This window comes from Xyrauchen texanus, chromosome 11, assembly GCF_025860055.1.
Source record: "Xyrauchen texanus isolate HMW12.3.18 chromosome 11, RBS_HiC_50CHRs, whole genome shotgun sequence".
In the NCBI taxonomy this organism is placed as follows: domain Eukaryota; kingdom Metazoa; phylum Chordata; class Actinopteri; order Cypriniformes; family Catostomidae; genus Xyrauchen; species Xyrauchen texanus.
Genome location: NC_068286.1, coordinates 44,075,852 through 44,095,362, shown reverse-complemented (window position 1 = coordinate 44,095,362; position 19,511 = coordinate 44,075,852). Strand labels below are relative to the sequence as shown.

At 37.7% G+C, this 19,511-nt stretch overlaps 1 protein-coding gene across 1 annotated transcript in view; it reads left to right on the top strand.

Moving 5' to 3' along the window:
* The window catches only part of ugt8 (UDP glycosyltransferase 8), a 33,755-nt gene extending 16,421 nt beyond the window's left edge, over positions 1–17,334 (top strand). The window contains exons 4-6 of the mRNA XM_052137396.1: positions 2,492–2,568; positions 8,905–9,124; positions 12,887–17,334. Of these exons, the coding sequence (XP_051993356.1) occupies positions 2,492–2,568; positions 8,905–9,124; positions 12,887–13,247 (658 nt within the window). The 3' untranslated portion in view covers positions 13,248–17,334. The remainder of the gene's footprint in view (positions 1–2,491; positions 2,569–8,904; positions 9,125–12,886) is intronic.
* The last annotated feature ends 2,177 nt before the right edge of the window (positions 17,335–19,511 follow it).

The following is a 19,511-nucleotide window of genomic DNA, read 5'->3' as shown; positions in this document are numbered from 1 at the left end:
TCATCCAGTTTTGATTAAAAAAAGTATAGAACATTCTGAGAATGTATTTATTTATTTTTTGCATCTAGCAATTTATATAATTGATGAAACCCAGAGAATGCTGCCGATATGTTTCAAAAGTAAGTTATAAAAATGATTTAATATAGTCTTGGGCTAATGTTATTGTTCTAATAAAGCAAACTATAGCTTATCTTCTAGTATTGTGTATTTATTTTTCAATTAATACACCTTCTTCATGGGAGATTGTGATGTCAAAAAGCATACTGAAATAACTTTACAGTGGAGAGGTGGTTAGGCGCTAATTTTGCCATGGAACGAACATGGAGCGGGGTTTCTCTAATCCAGTAGCGTGGAGCGAGGAGCGGGAAATGGACATCCTGGAGTGGAGCTGGAGCAGAGTGATTAAAGAATGCTTTGAGCGCAGAGGGGAAATTGTTGCCGCTTCACTCCACTCATATACTCTGTCTCCTAGTAACTGTAGATTGTTTGTCATAAGGTAATGCACACGTTGGCCTCCAAGGCTCTCTCTGTGTGTGGACAATAGTTTGGGGACAAATTTGTCCCAAGAAGTGAGCTAAATCTGACAAAAGCCACCTTTGGGGCCATCCACTAACATCCGCAAGTGGAAAAACGATTAATGTATAAAACAATATTTATATTGTAATGTTTTTAAGGTACAGATTCACTGCTTTTAAGTCACATTCAGGTCTGGCTCCATTCTAGTATCTAATAGCAGTAATACCTTATGGGTAAAATCAAGTTTCACCCAAAATGTCATGATTCATTAGTAAAATCAGTTGTGATTGCACGCTAACTAAATGTATTTATTGAAACCAAGCTACCAAAATGCCTCCTTCTCTACATCTGTATATTAGTCATGTCACAAAGGGTACTCATTAATTCATGACTCCCTCTACAGCAACAACATGCCTACTTCACATCATTGCACCCTTGGCCCCACACACTGTCCCTGGGGCTCAGTTTGTAAAGAGAGCAAGAGAGAGCAGAATATAGGCCTACTGCTCTGCCTCTTGTTGTTTTGTGCATAAACTGCTCAACAAACTGTTAGTTCATCCATCTGTTCTATTTTAATTTCTCATTTTTGGTGTATGTGAATACTCACTAGATAGATGTCTTAGACCGTTTTGATGTGTCTCTGATGATGTGCACCTCAGTGCAGGATACTGGAAACTGGATGCATGCATCTTCAGAGTGCTTTGGACTATGTATGTGCATAATGTGGATATGTAATCTGCGTATTTTAGTGTGGATTGCATGTTTTGTCGACTGATATCAGCATTAATGCCAGTCATAAAATGATGGAATTGCCATTGAAGGATATGGTGCAGCTGAAAACTCTTGGACCAATCAAAAACATAAGTAAACAGTTTATGGTGGTGAAAGCTTTATACCGGGTATGTTTGTTGACGCGAAGCAACGGCTTGATGCTGTTTACACCGGGCGCATCGACACGATCTTTCGAAACCATTTATTTTTGTTGTTTGTAGTAGTAGCACCAGCGCAAAATGGAATGGATCTGTTTACTGTTAGCATGACGAGCTGCTACTGAGGCTTCCATGGTAGACAGCATCATTGATTATAATGGGTTCTATTGCTTTTGATGTCACGCCTCTCGTGTCTGGTGTAAACAGGGTGTGAGTGTTAACAGTTGTACTTGAGATGTACAGTTTAATATATGCGAATTCAATGTGTTGGATGTGCGTTATGTGTAATCCCTGAAATTTAGATTTATAATATTGTGGGGTTGTTCATTCTCTTCCGATTGAGTTTCAAATATGGCTGTATTTGAGGGGCTGCACGATGTTAGCCAATCAGAACAGTGGACATTTACATTGAAGTTTAAAGGAGGAGCTGAGGGCAAAGCTGAGCATTTAGTCAGAGGGCCAGAAACAGAGTGTCTTGGAGAAAGAAAAAAAGCCATCAATAACATTATCAGCGGACCTCAGATAAGATAATAAAAGTTTTAATGAGGAAAAAATTACAGAGTGCTCCTTTAAATACATTTTAGTTTTTTGTCTCCGGATTCTCTCTCTCTGGCTTTCTGTCTGTCAATAATTTTTTCTTTCCAGCATACCTGTGCCACTGGTATACTTTCTGCACCACTAGTGTCACCAAATGGAATTGCATAAAGTCCAAGTCTTTGATGAGTTAGTCTTCTATTAGTTGGACAAACAGAGAGTCTGACTGCAATATTAATATATCAGGCTGGTCGGGATGCTCAAACCAACAGAGGAATGTTTTTAAAGGGCCACAGAGCCACATGGTTTGCACTTTTGGGGGGAACTACCTATTAATGGCTTGCTAATAGTTTCTGCATGACTGAGCCATATCTGAGATTAGAGAAAGTATTTTAACATTGACAAATATATATACTGTACCTTTAAATCACTTTTAAAGTTTTAAACAATTTTTTTAAAATATAATTCAGTAATGAGATTTGTTTATCTTACTTTATCAAATCTATTTGCAGGTTCTCTGGAGTTACTCCATTCAATCTTGGCAACAATACTAAACTTGTGGAGTGGATGCCACAGAATGACCTGTTGGGTAAGTCATTTTGGATATACAGTATATCCAAAAGTTAATTTTCTGTTTTTTACTCTAGGAAAATAATATTCTTTATCAATATATTTGTCTTGTTTTCTAATGAAAATATCTAAACATCCTCCAAACAAGATACATTTACTTCAGATGCAGAATTGCATTCATAGAATATATATATTTTGTATTTTTTGTTTTTGTTTAAGCATATACCATATCAATGAATATTGTTAGATTTATGCTTTACACCAGAAAAGCATGAACATTTCACAGAAAATTACACAAATTAGGAATTATAATTTTTTCAGTGTAGGAATGGATATAAACTGTGTGTGTGTGTGTGTGTGTGTGTGTGTGTGTGTAGAGAGAGAGAGAGAGAGAGAGGGCGCACTTATCATCCACACTGCTCTTTTCTGCATCTCTTAGAATAATGCCTCTGTCGTATTAGAGGACACTTGCTCATGTGTTTATTTGTGTGAATGAGTTTTTGTTTCATTGTGCACCACGGGGTTGAGGTCACAGAGGACCTTTCAGTCTCACTCTTTCTGTTCTCTCTGTCACTGTCTTTCTGACTGTCCACTATACTTCCTGTACGCTGATGACAAAGACGACACATCATGTGCTTTGGTCTTCCATTATTTTAGTCTATTCTAACAGCTATTAGCCATTCCTAGGGCCTGTACCGTGAAACTAGCTGAACCAAACCAATCCGAGGATTTCGTTTAGGGCCCCTTATGCTCAGAAACAGCCATGGAGCGTAGTTACAGTGGCAATGAACACCCTGTTATAGGCTACCCACTTTCATGGTACCTGAAACCTAGGGTTGATGCAAATTAAACTAAATCTTACCTGGCTAGCCACCTAATCTGGCTTCATGGTACAGGCCCCTGCTATTCAAGCGATAAGGACAAAGACTGCTATACAGAAGTAGACATCTAGCATTTCATTGTTGAAGGAGGACTTTAGTTGTTTAACATGCACAAACACATACATTCCTTATTGCCCTACTTGTTGCAAATAGAGCTGGACCAAAAGAGTTTAGTATAGCTGGTTATAGGGCTGGTTAGTATAGCTATAAAGCATTATATGTTGATATAATAGTTATATTCTATTGTATTTTTTCCAATAAAGGAACCATTATTTTAACCAATATGTTTTAATGTATGTGTGGTCACACTACTTTTTCTCTGCATCTGATTTAGAACAGGCGAGCTGCAGATCTAACGGCCCTTAGATAAAAGTAACCAAAAGTTTTGCGCTGCAAAAAATATATTACAGTTATAACCAGTCAATTCTGGCAAGTGACCATGGTATGAACTGGATAATCCACGGCTAGGTGTGTTCAACTATTTTAAATGCAGTTCGCGGAGGCACAATTAGACAAATTAGGAATTATAATTTTTTCAGTGTAGGAATGGATATGAACTGTGTGTGTGTGTGTGTGTGTGTGTGTGTGTGTGTGAGGGAGAGCTCTTATCCTCCACACTGCTCGTTTCTGCATCTCTGAGAATAATGTCTCTGTTGTCCTCTACTTCGCCTTCGGGTGGTTTTTCGCCTCCACGTTGTGCATTTAAAAATCGTTTAATGCATGGATTATCCCTCACATTTCCAGTTTCTCTGGATTTACTATTTATAGGTATGTGTTTGAGTAAAATTAACATTTTTGGTTTATTCTATAAAGTACTGAGAACATTTCTCCCAAATTCCAAATAAAAATATTGTCATTTAGAGCATTTATTTGCAGAAAATGGCAACTGGTCAAAATAAGTTGCAAAGTTTTCAGACCTCAAATAATGCAAAGAAAATGAGTTTTGACACAACAACACTAATGTTTTAACTTGGGAAGAGTTAAGAAACCAATATTTGGTGGATAACCCTGATTTTCAATCACAGCTTTCATCATAGCATGCTCTCTACCAGTCTTTCACATTGCTGTTGGGTGACTTTATGCCACTCCTGGTGCAAAAATTCAAGCAGCTCGGCTCTGTTTGATGGCTTGTTACCATCCATCTCCCTCTTGATCACATTCCAGAGGTTTTCAATGGGGTTCAGGTCTGGAGATTGGGCTGTCCATGTCAGGGTCTTGATCCGGTGGTCCTCCATCCACACCTTGATTGACCTGGCTGTGTGGCATGGAGCATTGTCCTGCTGGAAAAAAACAATCCTCAAAGTTGGGGAACATTGTCAGAGCAGAAGGAAGAACGTTTTCCTCCAGGATAACCTTGCATGTGGCTTTATTCAAGCATCCTTCATAAGATGAATGTGCTTTTTCCAGCCTCGCTGAAGCACCCCCATATCATCACCAATTATCCACCAAATTTCACAGTGGGTCTGAGACACTGTGGCTTGTAAGCCTCTCCAGGTGTCTGTTTAACCATTAGACGACCAGGTGTTGAGCAAAGCTGAAAATTGGACTCATCGGAGAAGATGACCTTACTCCTGTCCTCTACGGTCTAGCACTTGTGGTCTTTGCAAACCTCAGTCTGGCTCTTCTTTGCTTCTCATTGATGAAGGTTTTTGCATGACTTCAGCCGTACCCCTAAGAGCCTGTTTTTCTAACCGTCCTCACCGTACACTTCACCCCAGCTGTTTTTGCCATTCTTTTTGTTGGTCACTTGATGTCATCCTACAGTTTTTGAGGGACATTCAAATGAGTTGGCGGTCATCCCGTTCAGCGGAGTGTCGTTTTGCCCTCTGTCGGTCTATAGCTTTGTTGTCCCCAATGTCTGCTGCTTGACCTTGTTCTTATGAACCACTGTCTTTGAAAATGTAAGGATGGAAGCAACCTGATGCTCACTGTATCTCTCTGCCAATAAAGCCTGAATTGAATAATTTTTATATTCCAATTTCTTATGAGTCAATACTACCACTATCCAGCTGGTCCTATTGTAAGAGTTGTACTTACAATACCTGCACAGTTGTACCTGCACAGCCAGCTTTTTAGAATGATTAACTGAATGTCATTTTATACAAAAAAGGAAATAATCACGCCTCGTATTGTTACCAGTGAGAGTATGATACACACCCCAGTCGTGAGAAATCTTAGTAAAGTTTACAGTATAGGGATTGCAAAACTACTCTAATGAGAATATTTTTAGGAAACAATAAATGAAAAAAGTGCAAAGTAATTACTTAATACTATTTAAAAAATCTTATACACAGTATTGTGCAGCCCTAACTAGTATACGAGTTTAAGGTTGAACTTCCAATACTGAACTTCAGGATCAATGACCCAATTTCAACATTGTCAGAATGTGTGTGCAGGTGTGTGTCTGTTTGCCATCTATTTAATCTCTGAGCCTGTAACACTCACACACATAGGGTTGCCACCATTCCGTAAAATAAGGGATCGTCCCGTATTTAAAGATAAAATTATGTGTCCCATATTGAATCAATACGGGATGTGATTTGTCCCATATTCAAGCTGGTCAGTTGGTGCCATGGTGAAATCATTCAGATCACCAATTTAACATTGATTTAAGTTGGAAAATGTGCCTATGGTGTGTAAGGGACCGTCTCAAAACAGCATATAAGAAAGGATATACATTTTTTATTAATAATGTATTTTTATTGCTAAAACTGTTGAGGATGTGGTTAGGGGCCATGATCCCCCCCACCAATCCCCATATTTAAGTGCCCCTTATTTTAAAACTTCAAAAGTGGCAACCCTGCACAGCCAGCTTTTTGGAATGATTAACTGAATGTCATTTTATACAAAAAAGGAAATAATCATGCCTCGTATTGTTACCAGTGATAGTGTGATACACACCCCAGCCGTGAGAAATCTTAGACAAATATACTCAATTATGGAAATGTCCCTTTGATTTCCCTATGTGTCTTGAAATGTATTTTTAAAGAGGTATGAGGGGACTGGATGGGCTAATGTACAACTAAACACTTTGAGAGGGTCAATAACACACTTCGTTCATTGTGACTCACCCGTTCTGAGTAAGGAGTGTCAGTATACACAGGTAGGAATGGTTTTCAGAGTATAAAGGAGTGCCACATGTTCAGACAGAAGCAACTGAAATAATAAAACCTTCCTTTTTATTTCTTGCAGAGTCTTTTACTATAATAAACCAAGCAAATTCAATAATTAAAAGTAATAATGTTTTCTTTAGATTCTTTTGCTTACTGTATAAATAGTGTGCATAGGCTCTAATTCGTCTCTTAAATTCTTTCATTATATATGTATATATATATATATATATATATATATATATATATATATATATATATATATATATTCAGTGCATCTGGAAAGTATTCACAGCACTTCAAAATTCTACAAACAATACCCCATAATGACAACGTGAAAGAAGTTTGTTTGAAAAAAAAAAAAAAAAACATACATAATTATTCACAGCCTTTGCTCAATACTTTGTTGAAGCACCTTTGGCACCAATTACAGTCTCAAGTCTTTTTGTGTATGATGCTACAAGCTTGGCACACCTATTTTTGGGCAGTTTCTCCCATTCTTCTTTGCAGGACCTCTCAAGCTCCATCAGGTTGGATGGGGAGCGTCGGTGCACAGTCATTTTCAGATCTCTCCAGAGATGTTCAATCGGGTTCAAGTCTGGGCTATGGCTGGGCCACTCAAGGACATTCACAGAGTTGTCCCGTAGGCACGCCTTTGTTATCTTGGCTGTGTGCTTAGGGTTGTTGTCATGTTAGAAGATGAACCTTCGCCCCAGTCTGAGGTCCAGAGCGCTCTGGAGCATGTTTTCATCAAGGATGTCTCTGTACATTGCTGCATTCATCTTTTCCTCGATCCTGACTAGTCTCTCAGTTCCTGCCGCTGAAGAACATCCCCACAGCATGATGCTGCCACCACCATGCTTCACTGTAGGGATGGTATTGGCCAGGAGATGAGTGGTGCCTGGTTTCCTCCGGAAATGATGCTTGCCATTCAGGCCAAAGAGTTCAATATTTGTTTCATCAGATTCTCATGGACTGAGAGTCCTTCAGGTACCTTTTGGCAAACTCCAGCCGGGCTGTCATGTGCCTTTTACTGAGGAGTGGCTTCCGTCTGGCCGCGCTACCATACAGGCCTGATTGGTGGAGTGCTGCAGAGATGGTTGTTCTTCTGGAAGGTTCTCCTCCCTCCACAGAGAAACACTGGAGCTCTGTCAGAGTGACCATCAGGTTCTTGGTCATATCCCTGACTAAGGCCCTTCTCCCCTGATCGCTCAGTTTGGCCGGGCGACCAGCTCTAGGAAGAGTCCTGGTGGTTCTAAAATTCTTCCATTTACGGATGATGGAGGCCACTGTGCTCATTGGGACCTTCAATGCTGCAGACATTTCTTTTGTACCCTTCCCCAGATCTGTGCCTCGATACAATCCTGTCTCGGAGTCTACAGACAATTCCTTGGACTTCATGGCTTGGTTTGTGCTCTGACATGCACTGTTAACTGTGGGACCTTATATAGACAGGTGTGTGCCTTTCCAGATCATGTCCAATCAACTGAATTTACCACAGGTGGACTCTAATCAAGTTGTAGAAACATCCCATGGATGATCAGTGGAAACAGGACGCACCTGAGCTCAATTTTGAGTGTTATGGCAAAGGCTGTGAATACTTATGTACATGTAATTTAAATTTTTTTTTAATTTTTTATTTTTAATAAATTTGCAAAGATTTCAAACAAATTTCTTTCACATTGTCATTATGGGGTATTGTTTGTAGAATTTTGAGGGAAATTATTAATTTAATAAATTTTGGAATAAGGCTGTAACATAACAAAATGTGGAAAAAGTTAAGTCCTGTGAATACTTTCCGGATGCACTGTATATATTTACATGTTTTAACTATTGTAAAACTAACGGTAGTGAGATTAAATAAAAAATAAATAAATCTATTAGAAGAGTAAGTGAATCTGCTGTATTTGTATTTGAACTACGGCAGTTGTAGTTAGTGGCGTTTGCTAAGACAAGCATCCTACTATTGCCCATATCTAGGCACCAGAATATCTTGCAGGCTCTTTTGACTCTTTTAGGCCAGCAACTATCCAGCAATGCCCTAGCAACCACCAAAAAGACCCTTGCAATGTGGTAGAAAGTTTTACACAGGCAAGCAGCACTTATTTTTACAATTTTAATAGATTTTAATACTGTTTAGGCAATTTTTTTTAAAGCGAATTTAGATAGTTTGTTGTATAGAAACAGCACTGTAGTTACATATAATTACATATTTGATGTAACCATGTTAAAGAAGACCCATGTATGATTTAACTTGAGGTTATTGTGGTCTCTTTCAAAATCAATGTTAATAATGTTAAATTATTTATTATAAATAATTGTTGGTTCAATAATTATAAATATAATGTTTTTGGTTTCCAACAGGCCATAGAAACACACGGGCCTTCTTGAGCCACGGGGGCTTGAACAGTATTTATGAGGCCATGTATCACGGTGTGCCCGTGGTGGGTGTTCCACTGTTTGGAGATCACTATGACACCATGACGCGGGTTCAGGCCAAAGGCATGGGAATAATGCTGGAGTGGAAAAGAATGAGCGAGGAAGACCTTTATACTGCCATGGTTAATGTCATTACAGACACAAGGTAAAATATGTATACAAAAAATACAAAAACATGCCCGTAAAAAACAGGTAGTTAATAACTGAAAGACAAAATAATCTAGAAATTGATTATGCCTGCACACACTATCACACACACTTCTCTGTTAAGAAACAGGTAATAGAAATCCAAACCCAAACTCTTGCACAGAGGCGGGTTAATGATTAATGGCTGTTGAATTGGGGTTACTCAGGTTTAATGATAAACAAGACTTGTGTTGAAGACCCCGCAATAAGCAATATTTGCAGATCGATAGTTTTTCAAAGTGGAATGCAGCCTAAACCATGAATACATTTAGAAACAATCCAGATAATTATTTATTCTAGAAGCTGAGCTGCATTTTAGGTCTTTAGGTTGGATTAAGAGTATAACCAAGTTGCTAGTGTGTCATCTGCTGGATCAGTCTGCTAACTGATTCATTGCATAACTGATTTGGCATTCACTGAATTGTGAAGAACAGATCCATGCTTAGATTGCTTATGGCAGGTAAGCATGGCACTCCAAACCATTAGATGTTCAAATTAGAATCATAGAGTTGGACAAAGAAGAGTGTAGGAAGTGAAGCTATGTTAGAGTGCCATCTTGTAGCCAGTATAACAAGGCAAACTTTCTAGAGATTAGTTGTGGTTCCCACATTTAGGGAAACCTGAAAATATCAGGGAATTTTATAATTGTGACTAGAGGTTTGGAAACATCATGGAAATCTGGAAAAGTTAATATATATATTGTTTTTATTTGCTCTGAAATATTTCATTGACAAGTTACTGTTCTATGTAAGTGCTTTTGAAGAGTAAAACTTGCCTACAAGCTATTATGATAACATTCTGTCTGTTAAGGGTTTGATTGGAGGCATTTGTATACTAATACTGTACGCATACTTAATTCAATATTTTAAAGGGATAGTTCACCCAAACATGAAAATTCTCTCATCATTTACTCACCCTCATGTCATCACAGATGTGTATGACTTTCTTTCTTCCGAAAAATACATATTTTTAAAATACAATTTCAGCCGTTTTGTTCCTCACAGTGCAAGTGAATGGTGACCAGAATTTTAAAAGTCCAAAAGGCAGCATAAAAGTAATCCATATTACTCCAGTAGTTAAATCCTATCTTCTGAAGCAATATGAAAGGTGTAGGTGAGAAACAGATACTTTTGTAAATTTAAATCTACACTTTAACTTTCACTTTTACATTCAGCCACCTACTGGTTGTGGCTGGTAAAGGTGGAGATATTGATCTGTTTCTCACCCACACCTATCGTATTGCTTCAGAAGACATGGATTAAACCACTGGAGTCTTATGGATTACTTTTCTGCCTCCTTTATGTCATTTGTGGACTTTCAAATTTCTGGTCACCATTCACTTGCATTGTATGGAACTACTGAGCTGAGATATTCTTCTGAAAATCTTCATTTGTGTTATGAAGAAGAAAGAAAGTCAGACACATCTGGGATGGCATGAGGGTGAGTAAATGATGAGAGAATTTTTTCGATTGGTACCTTACTTGTAAATTGACCCAAAAGCTGCCTCGGCAATCTCTATAAATGATTTTTAAAGCTGCACTACGGAACTTTTGGGCTTTCTGTCGACATCTATGGTTGAAACCTTTTTGACAGGGACCAAGGTAGTCACAAGGAGAATCACACCAGGAAGCAGGAATGCCGTTCTAAAATGATGTTTTTTATTAGCAAAGGTGTAAAAATATGCAAATATATCATGTTTTAGAGCATACATAAAACCAAGGTTACTTAAAAACATTTCTTAAAAGCTAGACAGTTTTTTTGGTGCTAAGCAGGGGTGGTTCTACAGTCAGTGAATATTCAGGGCTTAGCCCAGACCTGTATTGAACAGCCTACTAATGTGGCATTGATGAAATATCAGAATATAAATACACTTCATAATAAAAGTGAATTAAATGTTACATCTGTGAGGTGTCATTTATATAGTACATTTTTAAATATGACTGTATTGATAATGTAAAAGACCACTCTCCATTTATACATATATTACTTAATATTAAAATATATTTATATTTTATGATCAACTTGTTACAAAGCAGTGGTACTTTTGACAACACTACATGATGATTAATGATGAAAAATATTTGTGGTGTAAGCCCTGGATGCCCACGCCTAGCACCGCCCCTTGGTACTAAGACCAGTATCTACTCCACTCCTTCAACAATGGAGGCTGGCGTATTTCGTGCTCAAGCAGAGTTAACCGCCTTGTCCATGTGCTTAAAATGCTGCACAATCCATCCACAAAAAAATGGAAAATACAAACACAAAAAGAGTATTCAGTTATGATGATGGTGAAATGTACTTTATTAAACATACAGTAAAATAATATGCAATATAATAGTTACAATAATAAGCAGTTTCCTTAATTGTTTCTGTGGTAGTAAAGATAAATAGGAGAGATAAACGCTAAAAAATGTATATGTACATGTGCTGTATATCTTTAAAAACTGTTACGAATCTGGCTCATTACATTTACATTTATGCATTTGGCAGACGCTTTTATCCAAAGTGACTTACAGTGCACTTATTACAGGGACAATCCCCCGGAGCAACCTGGAGTTAAGTGCCTTGCTCAAGGACACAATGGTGGTGGCTGTGGGGAACGAACCAGCGACCTTCTGATTAACAGTTATGTGCTTTAGCCCACTATGCCACCACCACCTACCTTGTACTTACTGTAGCCTATTGTGGCTTTTAAATGTAGTTTTAAATTATCCTGAAACCATCGGAAAACCTATACACACTTTGCGAATGGTAAACAAACCATGGCAACCAATATAAGCTTCAACAACCTGGACAGAAAACATGTTTAAAGGGTAAGTTCACACAATAATCAATAAATTACTTACCCTCATGCCATCCCAGATGTGTCTGACTTTCTTTCTTCATCTGAACACAGATGCAGTCTGCATAAACATCATTCATACGACTCCAGCGGTTAAATTAATGTCTTATAAAGCGTCACGGTTGAATTCGGTGAGAAAAAGATCAATATTTAAGTACTTTTTAACTATAAATCATCGCTTCCAGTCAGCAGCGATATGTGCGTATGATGTAATCGCGTTGGCATGTTCACGCAAGAAAGACGCTCGTGCGACACACATGGAAGAGCAGCGCTGTTTACAACTGAGTTGGAGGAATGCTGTACGAAATCTTCATTGGTTTTGGTTTAGATCTGTATTTGTATCTGTATGCTTTTCACAATGGTGTGTTTGTGTGCTTATCCTGGATATCTTAATTGAGAGAAAAACGTGAGATTACGTCCGTAACATGCCAACGCGAATAGGTAAGACGAGAGGCCGCATTAACTAAGCCCTCTCGTGACATGAACGCTTATACTGCTGCCGACCAGAAGTTCAAAAGTACTTAAATATGTATCTTTTTCGCATGTTAGCATTATAGCAAGTAAACAACTTGCATAGGGAATGATTGTAATGATTTATGCCTGATGATGAATGGCATAATCCTGAAATTGCTGTATAAATCAATGTTGTAGGCTTACTTTAGTCAATTGGGGTAAGACAAGAACACTGTTTGAACAGATTTTTTTACTGTATGTACTCACTTAACCAAAAAAATCTTCCGTTGTGCAGCTTTAAAAAAAATCCTTGAACAACTGCAAATGTCTTGGAAATTAATTGATCTAGACAGGAACCCTGTGTATTAGATGTTCATGTTCTGAAACAGTTCCTCTCTCTCTCTCTCTCTCTCTCTCTCTATTAAGGTATCGTGAGCAAGCACAGTTGTTGTCTCAGATTCATAAAGATCAACCTGGTCATCCTGTAAATCGAGCGGTTTACTGGATTAGCTATATACTCCGTCACCATGGCGCTAAACACCTCCGCTCTGCAGTATACGAGATCTCCACCTACCAGTACTTCTTATTGGACGTTGCTGTGGTGATAGGAGTGTGCCTGGTTCTCATCTGTTACTGCCTATACCGAATAGGCAAGTTCATCCAGTCATGGCTGGGGCTTGGTTCAACTCCAGTGGAGAAGGTTAACGGGCACTGTCATAATGGAATTCCAAACGGAAATCACAAAAGAAATGGCCAAGTTAAAAGTATGGAGAAGAAACTAAAGTGAAAAAGCAAACAAACAACAACAACAACGACGACAACAGAACAGTAGGATAAATAAAACTAACGCTTTACTAAAGAAAGTAACTACTCTTTACTTAGAACAGGGCCTATCCAGGAAATAAACACATGGGTCAGTAAACAAAGAAACAAACCAACTAGAATAACCAGCTTCTGGAAGTGGGAAGCCAAAGAAAGGAACGAAAGCAGAAAGCATATATGGATAACTCCTGAATATTGAGTTTTTCCTTGTGAAGTGAGCGTTAGATTTGATGACTGTGGGGCATCAGGTTTTACTACACATCCAAATACAGAGATTTACATCTATTTATTTATGCAACTATAATTAATTTTTGGGAAAATTACATACTTATTTGGTGCGCAGAGCACTGTCTAATGTTGTGCACTGAATTTTAATTTATGTTCTGTATTTATGTCTCACACTCCGTCCACACTTTGTTTTCATTTTCAGCCATTCGCCTGAGGCTAACAATGCTAGCTGCAAATTCGCTAATTTTTATGTTGCCGGCCTTGCTCTAATCTTTGAAGTCTAGCACATGTTGCTAACTTAAAACTGAATTGCTTGTAAGCAATAAAATCGTCACTAGCTTCTAGTTAGCTGTTAATGCTGCTAGGAAATTCAACGAGAATAGCTGTTAAAAGTAGAAATCCTGCTTCCATTTATGATAAATGTGGGATGCGGGTTGGTTGACTAACATTCCTAGATTATCCTTGCCACTTTTCCCCATTAGTTTCTTTGTTTTGTTGTTCTCAGCTAACATTATCAACTGTAGTTTTTCTTTAGACGTTTCTCTTCACACGTGAGTCCTATTTGTATAGTTATGCCATTTTACCTGTAATATTGTTTTGCTTCATGGATGTTTAGGTTTTGAAGTTTGAACCCTTTCTCAGTACATTTCTTAATTAATTCTTTACTGTATGGTTTATTTTATTAAGAGGACCTTTACATTTTTCTAAACAGTGTGAGGGGATGCATTCGTGTCTCAAAATGTCCCAAAGAGACTACAACTTTTTGTTAACTGACCTGGAGACACTAGACTATTTGTCAATCGAATGCGTATCAGAGGTGTGTTGAAATCAAAGTAACTAACATGTTAGTTTGCTAACATGCCCTACCACCTTCCCACACATCAATAGACCTGGTGTGACCTGGAGTATTTAGGTACTGTAACTAACATTACCCATGGTGCTCTACTGGGTCTTTTAAATGTGATCCATTTTCATCAAAGGAAGTTCTGTGAAAAGCAACATTTCTGGTAACATTTCACTCTAACATTTGGTTGTTTAACTTTTCTTTTACCATAATGAACGCCTCAAATCAGGTGCTTTGATAGTCTATGGCAATAGACAGAACCTCTGCCAAGTTTTTGTGCGTTAAAGTGCATTCTCACACAGAGGTTTTATTTAAAACATTGCCATTGGGCAATCTGATAAGAGAATCATATGCTGATTTTACAACTGAATGTTGGACTGCAGTGTTACCAATAACAGTCTCACATTGGTAGTGTATGATTGTTTAAATGCACCAAAACATTTGAAACTGACACTTGATTAATGGAAATTGTTTTTTATCAAATTTGATCACCAATTGGTACCTTCCAGTGAAATTCTTACGTATGACAACATGTTTTGAAAGGATTTTAACGTCTTATAAAAGGATTATAAGAATATGAACTTGTGTAAAATTACCTATAGAAGGAATTGTTAGCTGTTGTAGATGAAGGCCTATCACACTTGGACAATGTGATTTTAGGATGCTGGGTTCTAACTCTTTAGAGTTTAACAGTTATAGTACACTGTTAAGGATATGACGTCAACACCTGCGTCAACACTTTATAACACACAGCAGGGTCCATAAGTCTGTATATTACATTTGTCTAATTTAATATTTACATTATCAGATGAAATGTTGCATTTAATTAAGTTGAATTTCAGAATTTCTTAGTATTCGGTATGTCCCCTTTTGCTTTAATGACCCCTTGCACAAGTGCTGGGATGGACTCGACAGCTTTATGGAAAACCTAATGATCCATGTTATCCCAGCAAGATTTGAAAATGCTCCAATGAGCGTCATTGTGATGTTATTGAATGCTTGGGTTTGCTGACCTTACATTACAATACAAAGGAGGAGTTACCATGGTCAGTATCACAAATGTGTATACAACTTAGTAGTGACTTAGAAATGACATTTCTAATCCAGTTTACATACAACTTAAGGCCTATATATTTCAAAATTCTAAAGCTATTATTTTTCATGTTCAAGTGAAATTTGAAATCCTAGACTGTTGGACTCTCATTGTGGAGAATTTGGACCCCACTTTATATTTGAGCCAGTAGGCATTTTGTGTTGCATTATAAAGAGATTGTACTGTAGATGTTATCAGTTCTTGTAAAGTGTGTTATAATACATCACAACTGCACTATCAAGTTTCACCACTATTCATACATTTTTTTTTGTCTGTCGGTCAGATCCCAGATACAAAACAGTCAATGGCATAGAAAAGTACCAACGCCACAATTCAAAACCATAACAAGCATAAGGAAGATTCATTGAAGGCATAATGATATGAAACTCTTTTTACTACGAGGTTTAATGCATTTGTACAGCCAAGCAGCGTTGAAGACTGTCCATACTTGAAATTGCACCTGGCTGCAAATGCATCAAAGCTATGACTGGTGAAACAGTGACGTACGCTCACACACTTTAAAGATTAGAATTGTTTTTATTTTGTTTGTTTTGTATGATTTTTCAGTATTAATATTAGATGGTTAACAACAGAGGAACAGGCTGCAAATGGGCTCTAACATTAAAGACTGTGTGTGTGTGTGTGTGTGTGTGTGTGTGTGTGTGTGTGTGTGTGTGGTTTTAAGTGATTGTAAGCAAGTGATTTCCTACAGTATGTTGATGTGGATTTGTATAAGCTTGAATGGGGTTGCTTGAGCCTGTTTGTGTCTAGCTTTTACTTTATATACTGATTTTCATTCCAATGCTAGTTCACCAACATTAATTCCTTTCATTGCCGCTCATTTTCTTTTTCTTGACCAGTTCCTTGTTTCTTGTAGACGTAATTGTTTTTTTTTATTTCATAATGATTTCAAAGTGTCTTTCACGTGTGTAAGTGTTGTCATGTACATATAAAGACAAACAAAAATACTAATGTTAAATAAACATTACATATTTTGTTTGCTAATGCCTGCTTTCTGATGATTCTTCCTTGATTGTCATGTAAGTTAACCTGAACACCAAAGGAACTTCAGTGAGCCTAGTCTGAAAGCTCCACTACCCTGAAGTGGTTTGACTCGTTTTTTTGTTTTCCCATGACCTCATTGATGGGTCATGATGGCAACCCTCATTCTGAGAAATTCTTGTACATGTTGCTATCAAATTGCCAGACTTCGGTCACTCACTGCTATACTGTGATGAAATGTCATGAGGAGCCTTGAAAACCTGGCATCGCTAAATGATCTGTCTTTTTGTAGTGCTGTGTGTGTGTATGCCTGACAATGTTAATCTAACATGTGCAGTTATGTTAGAATGCTAATATCATATGCCTATTTTTCACATATGTTGAATGTTACTGTCTTTGTCGCCTGCTGTTTCAAATTACTATTTTTCAAAATGGTAATAATAATAATAATAAAATTGATTGATTTACTTTTGATTATTATGAAGGATTATTGTCGGCCAATCCCATCTCTAAAACAAGTCCAAGCCCTAAAAGGCAAGTACAAACAAAACTATCTAACTGGCTGGTCACATTACATGTCAGTCAGACAATCTCTTTACTAAGTGGACAGTTCATTGATTCACGAGATTAGTTACCATCTTGCCAAGACCCTATTGATATAAGATGACATCAATGCAAAACAATTGTTCCGTTCTCAACATGGATCCTGTTGTAATTGAAGAACACAACCTCATTTTGCAAACCTTGGTGGAATCTTGTTGCTGCAAATGACTGAATGTAAAGAATGTTTTATAATGCGTTGATCAAAATAATCTGATGCATTCTGAGCAATAAAAACAGCTTTTTTGCTTAATCGCTGATTGCTGGAGGAGATGGGGGAGTGTAATACTACACTCCGTTCTGTGGTTGATTGGCAGGTATCAGGTGTCAGCCTTAAGTTTTCAGCACTCTGTCACACTAGATAGGTGTGTATCCTTAAGGTGAGTGAGTGTGTGTTTTTGTGTGTGTGTTGATTAAGAGATAGGCTGACATTTTATCCTGTCTATCTTATCTCTTAATTATTTAATGACAGTTTAGAGTGTGATGTACTGAAAGGGTGCGTATTATTCAGGGGGTCACTTAAAGCTACAGGGCCAGTGATGACATTTTTATCAGTGGGTAAATGGTCTGCACTTATATAGCGCCTTTTTAACCTTAACAATATTCAAAGCACTTTACACTGTGATGCATTCACCCATTCAGACACACATTCACACACCAATGATGGCAGAGCTGCCATGCAAGGCCTGCCATTGAGAGCAACTTGGGGTTCAGTGTCTTGCCCAAGGACACTTCGGCATGGGGAGTCGTGTGGGCCGGGAATCGAACCGCCAACCCGCTCTACCACCTGAGCCACACCCGCCCCAGGGTGCCCCTGCCCCATTTTGACTCATTTCAGCATTTATATGAAGTTATCATATTGTAATGTGTATATAATGTGTATATAACCATCATGAGTCCCCCTTGAAGGTTTTTTGTCCACTAGGGGGAGCAGCACGAAGTGCATTCTAATGTGTATTATGCAAGCACTGTATCTGTTTGCAGCATTATATAAAAGTAAACCTTTTTTTTATATATATTATACATGTTGGTTCTATAAACAATAGGACTATAAAGGAAATGACATTTTGATAATTTGATATTGAGGAACGAAAAGTTAGATGACCCATTTGTCGTGGACCTAAAAGTGCTTCAAGTGATTTTTTGGAATAGCACACTTAAATGTCCCTGACGGATATCACTACAATAGGTGTACTGAGAAATTTGGTCCGTCTCTTATGACAGATCTTTGCTCTGTAAACAGCGGGAAAAAAAGTCACGCACTTCCAAGCCCGTCAGAAATGCTCTCCGTCCTTCAGGATCAAGGAGGTTCATAAACCTAAGAGCTTACCGTTAATGTTTCCATTCTACTTAATGGCAGTTGTTTGACTGGTGCATGCAAAATATTGCATTGCTTGCGACAACCATCACTTAATGCACCTTAAAAGTGATAGTTCACCCAAAAATTACAATTCTCTCATCATTTTCTCACCCTCATGACATCCCAGATGTGTATAACTTTCTTTCTTTGCAGAACACAAACAAATATTTTTAGAAGAATATTTCAGCTCTGTAGGTCCATACAATGCAAGTGAATGGGAATCAAAATTTTTAAGCTCCAAAATAGTAATCCATATGGTTAAATCCATATCTTCAGAAGCAATATGATAGGTGTGGGTAAGTCCTTTGTTACTATAAATTCTCCCCCCTGCCCAGTACGTGGAAAAATGCATGAAGAATGCAAATGGTCAAAACACAAGAAGAAGAATTTGAAAGTGAAAGTGGAGATTTTTTTGTAAAAAAAAAAAAAAAAAGAACTTAAATATTAATATTAATTTATGGATTTAACCACTGGAGTCATATGGATTACTTTTATGCTGACTTACGTGATTTTTGGAGCTTCAAAATGTTAGCACCCATTCACTTGCATTGTACGGACCTACAGAGCTGAAATTTTCTTCTAAAAATCTTAATTTGTGTTCTGCAGAAGAAAGAAAGTCATACACATCTGGGATGTCATGAGGGAGAGTAAATGATGAGAGAATTTCATTTTTGTGTGATCTAATTCTTTAATATGGATTGATTAAAAAAATTAATTTTCTTTTTTCAGTGTAGAGTTTAAATTCAACATGCCATTTACTACAGAACGAAGAGGGGAACACAGAAGAAACCTAACAACAGGTGTAGTATTTGCTTGTGATCAGAAGGTGGCAATGTTGATATATAAATAGGCCTATCTTAGACCATCATCAGAAATACGGTTTGTGTTTCCAACCTTGTCAAACGCAACCACTTTAGACAGTGATTAGAGATGAAGCTGGACACGTTTAAACTTGTTTAATTTAATTTGCTCTATTCACTAAAGCAGATCTCCATTCAATAACTTATTTAGTGCTCTCATGTCGTCATTGCTGAATTAGTCCAAGCCTTTCTGACGTAAACCTCTGCAATGATGAGCATGAGTGTGTGTGAGACAGATAGAG